This window comes from Scyliorhinus torazame, chromosome 4, assembly GCF_047496885.1.
Source record: "Scyliorhinus torazame isolate Kashiwa2021f chromosome 4, sScyTor2.1, whole genome shotgun sequence".
NCBI classification, from domain to species: Eukaryota; Metazoa; Chordata; class Chondrichthyes; order Carcharhiniformes; family Scyliorhinidae; genus Scyliorhinus; species Scyliorhinus torazame.
Window position 1 is genome coordinate 342,217,566 of NC_092710.1, and position 18,021 is coordinate 342,235,586.

An 18,021-nucleotide genomic window follows, 5' to 3' on the forward strand; every position below is an offset into this window, starting at 1 on the left:
TAGAAGACAGAGTGGTATGAGAGCATTTTCAGGATGGCTACCAGTAACTAGTGGAGTGCCACAGGGATCTGTACTGAGGCCACCATTATTTACAATATATATTAATGACTTGGATGAGGGAAGTGAATGCACTATTTGCCAAGTTAGCGGATGACACAAAGATAGGTGGGAAGGCAAGTGGTGAGGATGACAGAGTCTGCAGACGGATATAGACAGGTTAGGTGAGTGGGTAAAAACTTGGCAGGTGGAAAATAATATAGGAAAATGTGAAGGTATGCAATTTGGTAGGAAGAATAAAGGAGCTGAATATTATTTAAATGGAGAAAGACTGCAATACAGAGGGATTGGGGATCCTCGTGCATAAATCACAAGAAGCTAGCTTGCAAGTTCAGGTAATTGTGGAGGCAAATGGAGTATTGGCCTTTATTTCAAAGAGAATGGAGTATGAAAATAGGGATTTCTTGCTAAAACTATACAAGGCACTAGTTAGACCACACCTGGAATAATGTGGACAGTTTTGGTCCTCAAGGCTGACATAGACAGTTTTTTAATTAGTAAGAGAATAGAGGATTAGGGGGATAAGGCTAGGTGGATTGGCCATGCTAAATTGCCCCTTAGTGTCCAAAAGGTTAGGTGGGGTTATGGGAATAGAGCGGGGACGTGAACCTAGGTAGTGTGTTATTTCAGATGGTTGGTGCAGACTCAATGCACCCCCCCCCCCTCTCTCCCCCCAAAGTTAAGGACTTTAACACTTTGCTCATAACAATGTGTTTCCTGAATTTGCAAATTCTGCTGCCCTGAGTGGATTGGATTGGATTGGATTTGTTTATTGTCACGTGTACCGAGGTACAGTGAAAAGTATTTTTCTGAATGGTGAAATGGGGACTGCACTTTGACCCTTCCATTTCCCCATATTTCCTCTTTCCTCAGCGCAGGGACTCTTGCTAAGATGCACCTCTGGATGACTGTTGGCAGCTGGCTCACGTAGCTTCTTCTAGTGTAAGCATTTCTGGTAATTAACTGCAGGCCATTCCAACACAAGTGAACTAGTTCCTATCCTTGTACAGTGTCAGCACGTGTGCTTTCTTGAAAGTCTTTCTTAATATATTTTTATATATATATTTCTATATATATATATATATTTCTTGTCTTTCTTTGTATACATTAAACCCCCCCCATCTTATCCACCTTTCCTTACCCTTTCTCCCCTTTGCTTCCCCCTTCTTCCCCCCCCCCCTCCATATCTGCATCTGTCACAGTTCACCCTCTGATGTTAGTTTCTCTGCTGTTTGGCCTTTCACACCTTTTATTCTCTCTGGGGACTGCCATTAGCACTCTTTCCCGTGGTTTCTGTGGCCATTAGCACCCAGTTTCCCTGGGTTTCTGTGGCTATGACTCATCTTTCATTCTCACTCCACAGTATAAATATTTCCCACTTTCTCTATATTACAGTTTTGACAAAGGTTCATCTGGACTCGAAACGTTAGCTCTTTTCTCTTCCTACAGATGCTGCCAGACCTGCTGAGATTTTCCAGCATTTTCTCTTTTGCAACTATTGTTTATTCCTGTCTGGCACAAAAGCAAAACGGGAAAGGTGGCCAATCTATGGCTTACAAGAGAAATTAGAGATAGTATTCGAGCCAAGGAAAAAGCAGAAATGTTGGGGAATGCAATGTTGAGTGAGAGGGAGGTCCCAGTGAGATTAAGGAAAGAATCTATGTTACTAGCGCTATAGCTTGAATAAAGATCTTGAACTGGAATGTCGAGTATCGTCTGGTCAGTCAGGGGAGTGAGGTACACTATAGTTGAATAGCTGTGAAACTCCCCTAACATGTAATGTTAAGTGGAAAATATGAAATGGTCCATTTTGGCAGGAAGAATAAAAAAGAACATTGGGCACAGACCAGGACTGCACGCTATTGCAAGGCAGATACCAGGGAATAGAGCAATGCAGCCTCAACAGAGACAAAAACACTGCGTCCCCATGGAAGACCCAACTGCAACAAGGAGGGCATTCAGGAAACCACCAAATAAGAGCACTTGGAGGAGGGTGCCTCACTCCCCCATTAGTATTCCTCTCTAATGTGACCTTCTGATTCGTACAACATTGCTTGGTTAGTTTATATGTTTCCTAATAACCCTAGCAAATAGTTCCACAAGTTTCCAGTCTGTTCAGGTGCAGCATGCCTAGTCTGGACAACTCCACAGAGCCGCACGCTTTTTCCATGTTCACTTGTGTCTGGCACTGGGAGTCCAGTGATATATTATCTTTGAGATCCTGTTTCCTAGTTTCCTTCTTAACTCTGACTGCAGGACCACATCCCTTTATCTGCCTGTGTGATTGGTACAGATATGGACCACGACTGTTGGCTGTTCTCCCCCCCCCCCCCTCAGGATGCTGTGCAGCTAATCAGTGGCATCCCTCACCTTGGCACCAGGAAGGAAATAGGCAGTCCTGAATTCACGCAAAATGTGGGTGCAAAAACACCCGTCAGGTCCATTAACTATCGGATCCCCGATCACGATTGTTTTCCAAATCTTCCTCCTGTGCCGCTGAGCCGGTCATGCTGCATGTGGGATCCCTCCCACCCGGCTTACTCACTCTTCCAACTTCTTCCATCAGGCAGGAGATACAGAAGTTCAAGAATACGCACGAACAGACTCAAAAACAGCTTCTTCCCCGCTGCTACCAGACTCCTAAATGACCCTCTTATGGACTGATTTCATTAACACTACACCCTGTATGCTTCACCCGATGCCAGTGCTTTTGTAGTTACATTGTATATGTTGTGTTGCCCTATTATGTATTTTCTTTTATTCCCTTTTCTTCTCATGTACTTAATGATCTGTTGAGCTGCTCGCAGAACAATGTTTCACTGTACCTCGGTACACGTGACAATAAACAAACCAATCCAATCCAATGGACTGTTCTGGGTATTCAGAACTGAATATTGGTTGCAGAGTGAGATGAAACGAGGGGGCACCTGCACAATGTGACTGCTTGGTGGTCACTCGTTCAGTCTTTGCTTGCCCGCCCTTAAGCTGTGGGGTGGCAACATGTATAAATGTGCTATCTGTGAAACTCAATCTTGTGACACAGTGACGCCAGCTGCTGCTCAAGCTCTGAAACCCTGACATGATATTAACTAAAGTAATTTTTTTTTTCCCGCCCCTTAGTGTTCAACTGTCCAAAAGTGACTGGACGAAAGACTAATTTGGAGAAGATCGGGGAGGTAGTGGAGATCATGAAGAAGTCAAACTCTGATATAAGTTTGCAGGTTGCAGGTTTCAAGTTCATTACTAAAATGTTGGAGGATGACAGCACACGAGAAAAGCTGCCTCTTAAAATCGATTCTGGCCTTAACCAAAGGGACAAGCTGATCAAAGTGCTGGTGGAGGAATTGACCAATCTCTCCAAGGAAAAGCCCCTGGTTGTCACCTGTTTGCGGTTGATTTACATCCTGATGCAGCGATACGACTGGAGAGCACTGTTTGCCACAGAGGGAGGAATCAAGAGTGTTCTGTCCTGTATGCAAGAGCACAAGAATTCCGCCCTTGTTCAGCAGGCTGCTCTGGCAGTAAGTGAAGAACCCAGTGGAGGAATGGTTCCCTCTTTTTCCTTTCCTCCCCGTGTGTGCGTGGGTTTCCTCCGGGTGCTCCGGTTTCCTCCCACAATCCAAAGATGTGCAGGTTAGGTGGATTGGCCATGATAAATTGCCCTTAGTGTCCAAAATTGCCCTTAGTATTGGGTGGGGTTATTGGGTTATGGGGATAGGGTGGAGGTGTTGACCTTGGGTAGGGTGCTCTTTCCAAGAGCCGGTGCAGACTCGATGGGCCGAATGGCCTCCTTCTGCACTGTAAATTCTATGATAATCTATGAAAGAAGCTGAGTGTCTTCTTCGGGGGCACGTCAATTAAGATTTCAAATATAATACTCAGATTATTTAGAGATTGTATTGTTTACTCCCCAGCCCCCAAGGCTATTGATGGTTGATGGCCTGTCCTCTGTCATATATATTCGACCTATTTAACAAAGCAATTTAAAATATGCACCAGATCCCCACAATTCTAGCCTATAAAATTAAAAGTCCATGCCCCTTGTATCACGGTGTGGGCTGGAATTTACAAATGCCTGTCCTTTGTTGTTTCTCAGTTCAGTCAAGCCACTGCTACTTCCAGTGCTTAGCTATTTAAATGGCAGCTCTTCCTCCTGGGTTCAATCCTAACTTCTGGTTTTAAATCCTCCTTTTTCAATCATGCTGGCTTGTTGCTATTTTCAAATCGGTAGAATGAGAGTCAGGAGGGGGAATTGGCAATGGAGGAGCACCGACAGTGTATTGGTGCTGCTGGGAAAACCAGTTTTGGTAAAATCTGTTTGCAGGGGGGAAAAATCTAAGGGAGGATCACTTGTAGCATCTTCTCAAAAGAGATACACTGGTCTTCTGGGTGAGCATAACAGGAAACGTGCTGATAATTAAATATACCTAAAACATAAAGGCAAGGCAAGTTGGACATTTTCATCAGAGCCCATCCATTTGAACTGATCTTTCAGATGCTGATTGTACAGTTGTTTATTTTTACCATGTATGTTCAATTTCAGATCCGCAGCATTAATGAACTTTTAATCTCTCTTGGGGTGGTTGGTTGTATGTAGTCTTCAGGGACTGGAAGGTTGTAATTTGAGAGAAATCCTAAAATGATTAATATTTGCATCTTGTCTCAGTTTTTTGTGACATGATAAACAGGTTAAAGTTAATTTTATCTGCCAGACAGTTAACATGAAGGAGGAACAACTGATGATTGCCAAGTATTACTGTAACAGCCATGGTCCAATGGTAGCACAGAGGTAGAAGGTCATTGTCACAATCTACAAACCTGAGCACAAAATCTAGGCTGATCCTCCATTATGCTGCTGAGGGAGTATTGATTGTATTTAATTTGGGGATTAAACTCTGGCTTTGTATAGCCACTCAGGTGACATAAAATATTCAGTGGCATTCTTTGGAAGGTGTGCAGTGGTTTTTCTCGGTGCATTGAGCAATATTCATCTTTCAGCCATCATCACTAAAACATATTGTCTTGTCATTATTTTCATTGCTGCTAATGGGGCGTTGTGAGAAAATTAGTTGCCGTGTTTCTTACATTACTATAGTGAACACACTTGCAAGATTGGCTGTGAAATGTTTTGGCATGTTCTGAGGAACTAATGAAATTCAAATCTTTTTATAACTGGTGACATTCAGAGTGATACGCTCTCCATGATATGTTGTTTGATTTAAGGACGTAGGGGAGGCAGGGAGAATGGTTGAGGTATTAAATGAATACTTTGCATCTGTCTTTATCAAGGAGGTAGATGCCACCCACGATATGGTGACAGACGATGAAATTCTGTCCCTTGAAGGGTTCAGAATTGATAAGGAGGAAGTGTTGAATAGACTGTCGGTACTGGAAGTTAACAAGACATCGGGACCAGATAAGATGCATCCAAGTAGATTGAAGGAAGCGAGAATGGAAATTGCAGAGGCACTGGCCATAATCGTCCAGTCGCCTCTCGATTCAGAGAGGTGCCAGAGGACTGGAGAATTGCAAATGTTGTGCCCTTGTTCAACAATGTTTGTATGGATAGCCCCAGAAATTACAGATCAGTCAATTCAACGTCAGTAGTGGGCAAGCTGGGCAGCACAGTGGCATAGTGGTTAGCATTGCTGCCTACGGCGCTGAGGACCCGGGTTCGAATCCCGGCCCTGGGTCACTGTCCGTGTGGAGTTTGCACATTCTCCCCGTGTTTGCGTGGGTTTCACCCCCACAACCCAAAGATGTGCAGGGTAGGTGGATTGGCCACGCTAAATTTCCCCTTAATTGGAAAAAATGAATTGGGTACTCTAAATTTATTAAAAACAAAATAGTGGGCAAGCTTCGAGAAACAGTTATTCAGGATAGAATTAGTAGTAAACTGAGGGTTGATTAGGGACAGCCAGCATGGATTCCTTAAGGAGAAATTGTGTTTAACTAACATGCTGGAGTTTTCGGAGGTGGGAACAGAAAGGGTCAATGAGGATAATGCTGTTGATGTGGTGTGCATGACTTTCAGAAGGTATTCGATACGGTGTCACACAATAGACTTGAGAAAAGTTATTGGTCATGGAATTAAAGAAACAGTAGCAACGTGGATACAAAATTGGGCTGAACAAGAGGAAGCAGAGAGCAATGGTCAACGCATGTTTTTTGGGCTGGAGGAAGGTTTGTAGTGGTGTTCCCCAGGGGTCTGTGTTGGGACCCTTGCTTTTCCTGATATAAGACCATAAGACACAGGAGCAGAATTAGGCCATTCGACCTAATGAGTCTGCTCCGCCATTCAATCATGGCTGATATTTTCTCATCCCCATTCTCCTGCCATCTCCCTGTAACCACTGATCCCTTTATAAATCAAGAACCTATCTATCTCTGTCTTAAAGACACTCAGTGATTTGGCCTCCACAGCCTTCTGCGGCAAAGAGTTCCACAGATTCACCACCCTCTGGCTGAAGAAATTCCTCCTCATCTCTGTTTTAAAGGATCGTACCTTCAGTCTGATGCTGTACCCTCGGGTTCTAATTTTCCCTACAAGTGGAAACATCCTCTCCACGTCCACTCTATCCAGGCCTCTCCGTAGTTTGTAAGTTTCAATGAGATCTCTCCCTCATCTTTCTAAACTCCATAGAGTACAGATCCAGAGTCCTCAACCACTCTTCATATGACAAGCCCTTCATTCCCGGGATCATTCTTGTGAACCTCCTAGATCCCTTCCAATCCCAGAACTCCCTTCCTTAGATACGGGGTTCAAAATTGCTCACAATATTCCAAATGGAGTCTGACCAGAACAGTATACAGTTTCAGCAGCACATCCCTGCTCTTGTATTCTAGCCCTCTCGAAATGAATGCTAACATTGCATTTGCCTTCCTAACTGCCGACTGAACCTGCACGTTAACTTTAAGAAAATCATGAACGAGGACTCCTAAGTCCCTTTGTGCTTCTGATTTCCGAAGCCTTTCCCCATTTAGAAAATAGTCTGTGCCTCTATTCTTCCTTCCAAAGTGCAAACCTCACACTTTTCCACATTGTATTCCATCTGCCACTTTGCCCACTCTCCTAACCTGTCCAAATCCTTCTGCAACACCCTTGCTTCCTCAACACTGCCCCTCTACAGATCTTTGTATCATCTGCAAACTTAGCAACAGTACCTTTAGTTCCTTCTTCCAGATCATTAATGTATTTTGTGAATAGTTGTGGTCCCAGCACAGACCCTTGTGGAACACCACTAGTCACTGGCTGCATTTCATTATTTACATTTGTGAAAATACATGGTATTATAATAATGGAGAGAAACATCACAACAATCTAACCATTAAATATAGACAATGGAAAAAGAGACACGAGAAACACATGGATAGGCTAGTAAGTTAATATACAAATCTCAAAACAGCTACTCCAGCTGTGAGTGACCTGTGGTCTGTTTACATTGTCTCAATTGGCTACAGTGCAGGACGAGGACTCTCTCCAAGTCCCCTTACGTTTCTCAGTGTTTCCTGGGCCAACCTACCCGTACAATATTAATTATCTACATCTTGGTGTGCAGGGGACAGTTTCAAAGTTTGTGGATGACACAAAACTTGGAAATATTGTAAATTGTGAAGAGGACAGTGTAGAAATTACAACAGACAAGTTGGGGGAGTGGGCAGATAGGTGGCAGATGAAGTTCAATGCAGAGAAGTGTGAGGCGATGCATCTTGGGAGGAAGAGCATGGAGAGACAATAGAAAATAAGGGGTACAATTCTTGAAGTGCAGGAACAGAGGGACCTGGGTGTATATGTGCATCAATCATTGAAGTTGGCAGGACAGGTGGAGAGAGCAGTTAATAAAGCATATAATATTCTGGGTTTTATTAACAGGGCATAGAGTACAGGAGTAAGGAGGTTTAGCGGAACTTATACAAAACACCAGTTAGACCTCAGCTGGAGTAGTGTGTATACCGTTCTGGGTGCCACAGGGTGTGAACACATTGGAGAGAGTCCAGAAGGGGTTTAGAAGAATGGTTCTAGGGATGAGAAACGCCAGTTATGAGGATAGATTGGAGAGGTTGGGACTGTTCTCCTTGGAGAGAAGGCAGCTGAAAGGAGATTTGATAGAGATGTTCAAAATCCCAAGTGGGCTGGACAGAGTAGAAGGGGAGAAACTTGCTGCTTGTGAAGGGATCAAGAATGAGAGGGCACAGATTTAAAAAGAAGCAAATGTGATGTGAGAAAAAACCTTTTCACACAACGAGTGGTTTGGGTCTGGAATGCACAGCCTGGGAGTGTGGTGGAGGCAGGTTCAATTGAGACATTCAAGAGAACATTAGATGATTATCTGAGTAGTAACAATGTGCAGTGGTTTGGGGAAGGTCAGGAGAATGGCACTGAGTCCTAATGCTCATTTGGAGAGCCAGTGCAGACACGATGGGCCAAATGGCCTCCTGCACCATAACTATGCTGAGATTTAATTCGTACATTATTTGTTTGATGCATAATTAGTAAACAGGACACAAAAGTTGATATTTGTCTTCACAGACACTGAAGATCCTGACTGGAGCCAGCAAATATGACATGCGCACGAAAAGTGTTCGACCTCACCTTGCTGAAGCTGACGCTCAGATCATCCTCGAGATCTTTGCCAGCATTGGTTCAGCCTCTACCCAGGATTCCAAAGGGCTGCTCAGTGTTATTCCTGCTGCTGTAGAGAAAATGATGAACACCTCAGGGTAAGGAGCGTTTCTCAGCAATCCCTTTCATTGCTCATTATCCTTTCTCAACTTGCACCAATTCACATTCTCTCTGCCCCCCCCCCCCAAAAAAAAAGTTAAGGACTTTAACACTTTGCTCGTAACAATGTGTTTCCTGAATTTGTAAATTATGCTGCCCTGGGTGAAATGGGGACTGCACTTTGACCCTTCCATTTCTCCATATTTCCTCTTTCCTCAGCGCAGGGACTCTTGCTAAGATGCACCTCTGGATGACTGTTGGCAGCTGGCTCACGTAGCTTCTTCTAGTGTAAGCATTTCTGGTAATTAACTGCAGGCCATTCCAACACAAGTGAACTTGTACAGTTATTGAACTATCCTTGTACAGTGTCAGCATGTGTGCTTTCTTAATATAATTATATATATATATATATATATATATATATATCTGCATCTGTCACAGTTTGCCCTCTGATGTTAGTTTCACTGCTGTTTGGCCTTTCACACCTTTTGCCCTCTCTGGGGACTGCCATTAGCACTCTTTCCCGTGGTTTCTGTGGCCATTAGCACCCGGTTTCCCTGGGTTTCTGTGGCTATGACTCATCTTTCATTCTCACTCCACAGTATAAATATTTCCCACTTTCTCTATATTACAGTTTTGACAAAGGTTCATCTGGACTCGAAACGTTAGCTCTTTTCTCTTCCTACAGATGCTGCCAGACCTGCTGAGATTTTCCAGCATTTTTTCTTTGGTTTCAGATTCCGGCATCCACAATAATTTGCTTTTAATACTGTGGCTACCAGGGCAGGTCAAAGGCGAGGAATCCTAAGGCGAGTAGTAACTCAGCTCCTTGACCTCCCAAAGCCTGTCCACCAACTACAAGGCACAAGTCAGGACTGTAATGGATTACTCTCCACTTGTCTGGATGACTGCAGATACGTGGGAACCCCACCATCTGGAGGTTCCCCTCCAAGTCATCCACCTTGGAAATATATTATTCCTTCATTGCCACTGGGGCAACATCCTGGAACTCCCTCACAGCACAGTGGGTGTATTTACACCTCGGGGACTGCAGAAGTTCAAGAAGGCAACTCACCATCATCTTTTGAAGGGCAATTAGGGATGGGCAATAAATGCTGGCCAAAACAGCAAAGCCCATGTCCCTAAATTCATTTGAAAACAAGTACACTCTATGGGTGCAATTCCTGCAAAAATTTCTAAAGTGTAGTTTCTGCTGGGTGGTTTGGCGCAATTCTGTTCACAATCCACCCACATTTTAGTCATTTTCTTTGGACGTTGGAGTGATTTGTGCCATCAATGAGGCTTGCGGCACCGAAAGACGGCGGCAAAGTCAGATCCTCAAACCGGATCTCCAGACAACCCTGCAGGAACCCCCCCCGCAATTGAAGGCCCCTCCCAAATTGAGCAACACCCGGCTATGGCTTCAGGGCCGTCTGTGTCGTCGTCCCCCTCCCCAGGCCCCCGCGCCTTGGCAGTGCCAGGGCAGTTTTTACAATAATTTTAATTAGTGTCACAAGTAGTCAGTCATGTCCCTGACCATCGGGAGCTTCCATTTTCAGCGAGGATGGTGATTCTCACTGGTTTCACTTTGTCCCTTTTGCGAGAGTCTCCGGCCATAATGGGGTTTGCACCTGGGAGAGCGTCACCAGAGAGATCCGCCCTCTATGAACCTTTAACTCACACAACCTTGCCTGCTCAGACATTGTTCCTGAAAATGCTGTTGCCGGTTGGATGGAACACTGAATATGTTTGAAATAAATGACCAATGTTAACATGACTTTGTCACAATGAGAATGATGTGGACATCATTCCCATCACCAGATATTTTATCCTTTAATTGCTTTCTAATTCTTCCTCTCTAGGTGCTCCTCTGCTGTTCAGGATGGCTTGCTAATTGTCATTATGCTGGTTTCTAATCACAAAAGCCTTGCAGAGTTGTTGGTATCTTGTGACATCTGCCCCATCCTGTATAGCTGTATTGGAAACGGGAGCAGCTCAACAGGTAGCCATCAGCAGATGCTGGCTATCATGGCCCTCAGTAACATCTCTCTGAACCACAAACTCTCCACTGGAATTGAGAACAAAGGTAAAACAAGATGGTGCTATAAAGTACTCTTGAAACCCAGAATAGCTACTTGAATGTATCTGAATGACTTAATCTTGGCATATTATTTCAATGAGCCATTTCTATTTCTCCGTTCATTGTACCGCATCATACTTTTAGAGATGGAGTATTGTGTAATGAGACAAAGTTAATTATGAATATGGTAAAGGATCCTCTGGGGAAGAATGATCATATTGTGATAGGATTTCATGTTTTGTATTGTGGAATAGAATAGAATAATTGCTTATTGTCACAAGCAGGCTTCAATGAAGTTACTGTGAAAAGCTCCTAGTCGCCACATTCCGGCCCCTGTTCGGGGAGGCCGGTACGGGAATTGAACCTGCACTGCTGGCCTTGTTCTGCAGTACAAGCCAGCTGTTTAGCCCACTGTGCTAAGCCAGCCACTAGAAGTGGAGTCTTAAATTTGAGCAAAGCCATTCTCGAGGTATAAGGTGTGAGTTGGCTGAGGTAGCTTTGGGGAATGAGATTAAACGATATGGCGGTAGATGAGTAATGGTAAAAATTTAAATAATCAGCTGATAATTCATACACCCCCTTTCGAGATGCGAAGTAGAGAAATGAAGATAACATTATCATAACATTTATCCTTACGTTTATGGGCAGCACAGTAGCACAGTGGTTAGCACAGTTGCTTCACAGCTCCAGGGTCCCAGGTTCAATTCCTGGCTTGTGTCACTGTCTGTGCGGAGTCTGTACGTCCTCCTCGTGTCTGCGTGGGTTTCCTCCGGGTGCTCCGGTTTCCTCCCACAGACCAAACGGGTTAGGTGGATTGGCCGTGATAAATTGCCCTTAATATCCAAAAAAGGTTAGGTGGGGTTAAGGAGATGGGGTGGAGGGGTGGGCTTAGGTAGGGTGCTCTTTCCAAGAGCCAGTGCAGACTCAATGGGCCGAATGGCCTCCTGCACTGTAAATTCTATGATTAAATTAAACGAAGAAGCTGACAATGTTGTGATTGTTGGGGATGATCATTTTAGTCTGATGACATTATTGTTGGAATTTCTCAGGTCGATGTCCTCCTCAAACCATCTTCAGTTGCTTTGTTATAGATTCTTGCCAACATATCCTTAGGAATGAGGTTGTTGACTGATGATTGTAGAGTTCAGTTCCATTTGTAACTCCTGTGATAATAAAGCAGTCCAATGCTCAAATGCAGCAAGATTTGGACAACATTCAGGCTTAAACTGACAAATGGAAATTAACATTCATGGCAATGACCAGTAAGAAATGATCCAATCATCTCCGCTTGACATTAAATGGCATCATAAATACTAAATTCCCTGGGGAGCAGAAACGGATCTAGCAGAAATTTAACTGGACCAGCTATATAAACATTGCAGTTTCAACGGTTAGATATTGTGTGGTGAGTGACTTACCACCTGACTTCCCAGAGCCTTTCTACCATCTACGAGGCATGAGTCAGGACTATAATGGACTTAGCTTGATGAGTGCAGCTACAGCAATGCTCAGAATTTCAACATCATCCAGGACACCCCATGTAAACATTGGTTGACTCCACCTCTGGACTCTTTGGCTGCAGTGTTTGCCATCTACAAGATTCACTGCAGCAACTTGCTGAGGCTTCTTTGACAGAGCTTCTCAAGCCTGCAATTTTTACAGCCTAGAAGGACCAGGGCAGCAGGTGTTTGGGAACAGCAGAAGCTGCAAGTTCTTGATGTCACACATTGGTGATAAATTTTCATCTCAGCACGTTCTTTCATTGTGCACATTCTGTGCGATGTGGGAACTCCAGAGAGCTTCCCTCGTCCGGAATAACCCATTTGTGCAGGAAATGTTGTTAGTTGTAGTTGTTTGAGCTCTGGGTTGTGGAACCTGAGCACCAGCTGAGGTTACTGTGGAGCACCTGTGAGGTTGAGAGTTATGTGGATAGTATGTTTATTGATGTGGTAACTGTTGCCTTCTTTACTTTGGGGTGAACCACAAGCTGTTTCTTATATCGACCAAATGACCACACAACCAATATGTTAGCTCAAAAACACAGTCTATTAATAACACAAGACTTGTATCTCTATGCAATAACACACGCGGCTCCATACTAAACTAGGGGCTGGTTTTGCACAGGGCTAAAGAGCTGGCTTTTAAAGCAGACCAAGGCAGGCCAGCAGCACAGTTCAATTCCCGTACCAGCCTCCCCGAACAGGCGCCGGAATGTGGCGACTAGGGGCTTTTCACAGTAACTTCATTGAAGTCGACTTGTGACAATAAGCAATTTTGATTTCATTTCAACTACACCTAACGACTAAGATGACCTTTACTTAACTTCGAGAGACCGGCACTGTGCGAGATAAGGCCTTTATCCTGGTCCACGTGGTCTGTTTGGAAGTTGTTGCGTTCGTCTCAGCTGGGCTCGTCCTTCAGGAATAGTCACAGGTCCTTGAACTTGGCTGTTCTGCTGCAGTTGGTCGCACACAGGCCGGTCCCAAAAGAGACAGATCTCTAGTGCGCAGGGCTTTTTATCCTTCGTCTCTTTCGTGCCCTTTTGGGCGGACCTTACTCCAGGTCCTATGGATCGATAGGGTTTTCAATCACCCTCATCGATCTCAGCCAGTTAGGGGGCGGATACCTCGATAGCTGGGCGGGTCCCAGCTATCATTGTCCCAGGCAAGTAGGCCTTTCCAAATAAGGGGGGGTGGCGCCGGTTAGTCTGCTACTGTTGTAACTCCTTGATTCAAACTCTATTGTCCTGGGGGAAATGATGATCGACTCTGAATGGAGACAAGTTTCAGCCAAGTCTGGTTTCTTTGCACAATAGACATTGTCTGTGTCCCAAATTGACCACACTTCCCATGGTCCTTTGCAGGTGGCCATTTGACATGGCTACAACATCCTACAGCTAAAGTGTGTACAGGGGGAGAGGGGGTGGGTGACCATCAGACAGTTCAAAAGAACAGGCAGGGTAAGCAGGAGTTCCCTGACTGCACGCCACTGTCCAATCAGTATTACTGATGAGAGTGTTGGGTCATGTGGGGAGTACAGCCAGAGCGAAGTCCATGACTCCACGGGTGGCTTAGCTGTACAGAGGAGGTACAAAAGACTGGAAGAGCAATAACGATAGATAACTTGATAGTTAAGGGACTGCGGATGTGATCACTATCCCCGATATGGTCACCAACTATCACTTTGCTCACTTGCCCTACATTCCCCAAGACTAGGTCTAGAATTACATCTCCTCTCATTGGGTTTGTCACTAATTGGGTGAAAACATTTTTCTGGACACTGCATGAATTTTTCTCCCTCAGTTCCCCTTGTATTGTTTGATTCCCAGTTTATATTGGGATAGTTAAAGTCTCCTACTATTATTGTCCTCTTGTTCTTGCAGGCAGAGATTTGCCTGCATATTTGCTCTTTTATCTCCCTTTCACAATTTGGGGATCTCTAGTATATTCCCAGTATTCTGAAGTTCACCCACATAGTATATTATTTGTTGACCCATTTAGTATATTGTCCCTTCTCACACCTGGAATTGATTCTATAACCATTAGTGCTACTCCCCCTTTGAACTGCCTGAAAGCTCAGTGTCCAGGGATATTGAGCTGCCAATTTTCCCCCTCCTTTATCCAGGTTTCCATTATAGCAGTGACATCGTGCTGCCATGTGTCTACCTTGTAAAACTCCTTGCATTGAAGTATAAGCAGATTAACCCCACCATTTCCCCTTGCTGGACTCTTTTTAAACTTTGCTTCTCCAGTAATTCCAAGTCTATCATTACCTCTTCTACATCACTAGCTAAAATTCTACCTCCATTTTCCTGATCTGATTTTGACCTATCTGATCCTACTCCTGGGATCCCATCCCCCTGCTACAATAGCTTAAATACTACCCAACAGAACTAGCGAAAGCCCCCGCAAGGACATTGAGCCAGCTCTGCCCAGGTGCAACCTGTCCGGTTTGTACAGGTGCCACCTGCCCCAGAAACAGTCCCAATGTCCTAAGAACTCCCAGCTACACCATCTCTCCAGCCGCGCATTCATCTGATCCATCATCTTATTGCTACTCTCTCCAGTGCGTGGAACTGGGAGTAATCCTGAGATTACTACATCTACTAAATTCCTATACTTGGCTTGCAGGTCCTCATCCCTTTGTTTATATATGTTGTTGGTACCGCGACCACTGGCCGTTCACCTTCCCTCCCCAGAATTTCCTGTAGCCGCTCCGTCACATCCTGGACCCTGGCACCAGGGAGGCAACATAACATCCTTGATTCATGTTTGCGGCCATAGAAGCGTCTGTCTGTGTCCCTAACTATTGAATCACTGTAGCCTTGCCACTTGTTTTTCTCCCACCCACCTGAGCAGCAGAGCAACCCACGGTGCTGTGAACTTGCTTTCTCCAGAGAGGCCATCCTTCTCTCTCTATCTCTCTCTCTCTCTCTCTCTCTCTCTCTCTCTCTCTCTCTCTCTCTCTCTCTTTTTCTCTCTCTCTCTTCCCACCCCCCCCCCCCCCCCCCCAAAATAGTATCCAAAGCAGTATATCTGTTTGAGAGGAGGATGACCACCAGGACCTTCTGCACTGCGTTCCTGAGTCCTTTACGGTTCTTGATGATCACCCGTTCTCTTTCTGCCTGTGCAATTAATAATCTAATAATCTTTATTAGTGTCACAAGTAGGTTTACATTAACACTGCAATGTTACTGTGAGAATCCCCTCGTCACAATCCGGTGCCTGTTCGGGTACAGAGAGAGAGAATTCAGAATGTCCATTTCACCTAACAGCCCATCTTTCGGGACTTCTGGGAGGAAACCGGAGCACCCGGAGGAAACCCACGCAGACACGGGGAGAATGTGCAGACTCCGCACAGTGACCCAAGCCGGGAATCAAACCCGGGTCCCTGGCGCTGTGAAGCAACAGTGCCAACCACCGCTCAATTCTCACCTGCGGTGTGACCATCTTGCTAAACGTGATATCCACAACTTCCTCAGCATCGCGGATGCTCCACAGTGAGTCCACCTGTAGCTTCAGCTCCCAAATCTGGTTGGTTGGAAGCTACATTTGGGCGCACTTTCTGCACACGTGGTCACCAGGAATGCTGGCAGTGTCCCTCATTTCCCACATTGTGCACAAGGAGCATATCACGGGTCTGAGGTCTAGAAGAGTTACAGAAGTTAGGAATCTTGTTTCTTATTTAACTCTTCTATTGTGATTGTAATAATCGATACTATTTATTTATAGTCCGAACTAAGTTTTAAGCAATGAATATGATTAAAAGATTGAAAAAAAAGCCTCACCTGGACCTACTCCCCAAATCAGCTGCTTTGGTCAGTCCCACCCCTCTTTCTGAACCAGCATTTGGATTTCTCCTTCACCTTTCTCGCTCTTTCAAACTCCCGGCTCCTCTCGCTCTTATTCCTTCTCTGCTCCTTGTTAATATAGAATTTATAACTGTACTCACCCAATTAGCTCTATTGATTTCCTGGTTCTGCTTTCAGAGTCACTTCTCCTTTATTCTCTAAGCCTGGTTCCCGAACTGTTACCTTTTTCACAGTTATCCTCCTCACAGTTCACAATGTTTCCATGGTTTGTATCCTCCGCAAATGTTGAAATTATGCCTATGCACCAAGGTCTAGGTCATTAATGTACATCAGGAAAAGCAAGGACACTCTGCTTTTATTTGCTTCTCTCCTGTGAACCTTCTATATTCAGCCTAGTTCACAGTTAGATTTCCTATCTGCTATCTGTCATAAGCACACTTTTTCATCCTTACCTTAGTGTCCATATTTTGTCATCCAGGACGTCTTGATTTGTTCCCCTTTCGAGGAACTATACCTTGACTGTGAAGGTAGCCCACTGATCAACTGCCAGGTTTCCTGACAACCTTTGACCCAGTGTATTCAACCCAGATCCATTCTTACCCCATTGAAGTTGTCTTTTCCCCAGTTAATTATTCTTACTCTGAATTGTTATTTATCCTTTCATTAGTCAGCAGAAACATTGATACAATGACCATTGTCCCTGAGATGTTCCCCTCCTGACCCTTGATTCACTTGGTCCACCTGTTGCTGATTTTCTCCTTGGTTCAATTGCTCTGTTTTATTACCTTTGCTCTCGAGTCGCCAGGTATCTTTCTGATACCGCCACGAGGTTCAAATCCGAGTAATGATCAATAATCCAATACACCACTTAGTAAGATTTAAATCAAAGCACATTTATTATACACAGTAATCGCTACTCATGCACAAATTCTACGTCTAAGCTACTTCTACAACTAACAGGCCTATACTTAACTTTGAACTGGCCCACCAGGTCAGAGGAACAAATGGCCTTTCGTTTGGGTTCTGAGTCTGCGGGATTCGAAGTTGGTACGGATTGGTAGCTAGGAGCGCCTATCTCGTAGCGAGCGTTGAATTAAGAATTACTGGCTTCGATGATCACTGGAGTCACTGCGCCGGTCATGGTCAATGTTGGTTCCTTTTGCTGGGTGACCCGGGCAGGAAGAAGAGAGCGGTGAAGAGAGGTGACGAGTGAAGAAGAGGTGAAGAAGAGGTGAGGAGAGGTGAAGAGAGCTGAAGAGAGACCGATTTGAACTTGGGGCTTAGCTCTTATAGCCCCAGGGGCTTCCCGCCTTTCGGGGCGGACCCTGTACCTGGTCCCAAGTGATTGGACTTTGTCCCAATCGCTTGGTTCGATTTTCTCCAGTACTGGAGCGGTTCCCTGATCGATGGGCGGTCTTGAGGTGCTCGTTCACCTCCTTTGTGTTGGCTCCTGCTGGTGCCGAGGAGTCTGGCTTTGCTTTGTGTGTCAAAAATGTTACTTATTGTTCCCGGGGATTACTCATCAGTATGCAGATAGCTGCTACTTTGTTATGCTGATGGCCGCTGGTATCGATGTCTGGTTTTTGCAGAGGCAAATACACAGCAAACCTGCAGCTGCTGGTTTTTGTCTTGTTGGCTGACTTTCCCATCAGCCTTTGCCGTTCGCCATTTTGAATCGGGAGTTGGCCAATTTAAGTGGCTACACACCTCATTCCAAAGATCCCAGTCTAACAGTGCCTCCTTTCCCATTGGACTGGAAGCACACTGCTGTAGAAAAGTCTCCTGAACACACTGAACTCTTGCCCTTCTCTAGAACATAGAACATTACAGCGCAGTACAGGCCCTTCGGCC

At 44.8% G+C, this 18,021-nt stretch overlaps 1 protein-coding gene across 1 annotated transcript in view; it reads left to right on the plus strand.

Moving 5' to 3' along the window:
- LOC140411187 (cullin-9) overlaps positions 1-18,021 on the plus strand; it is a 463,592-nt gene that overhangs the window by 139,967 nt on the left and 305,604 nt on the right. Inside the window, exons 8-10 of the mRNA XM_072500276.1 lie at positions 3,178-3,578; positions 8,588-8,778; positions 10,642-10,865. Of these exons, the coding sequence (XP_072356377.1) occupies positions 3,178-3,578; positions 8,588-8,778; positions 10,642-10,865 (816 nt within the window). The remainder of the gene's footprint in view (positions 1-3,177; positions 3,579-8,587; positions 8,779-10,641; positions 10,866-18,021) is intronic.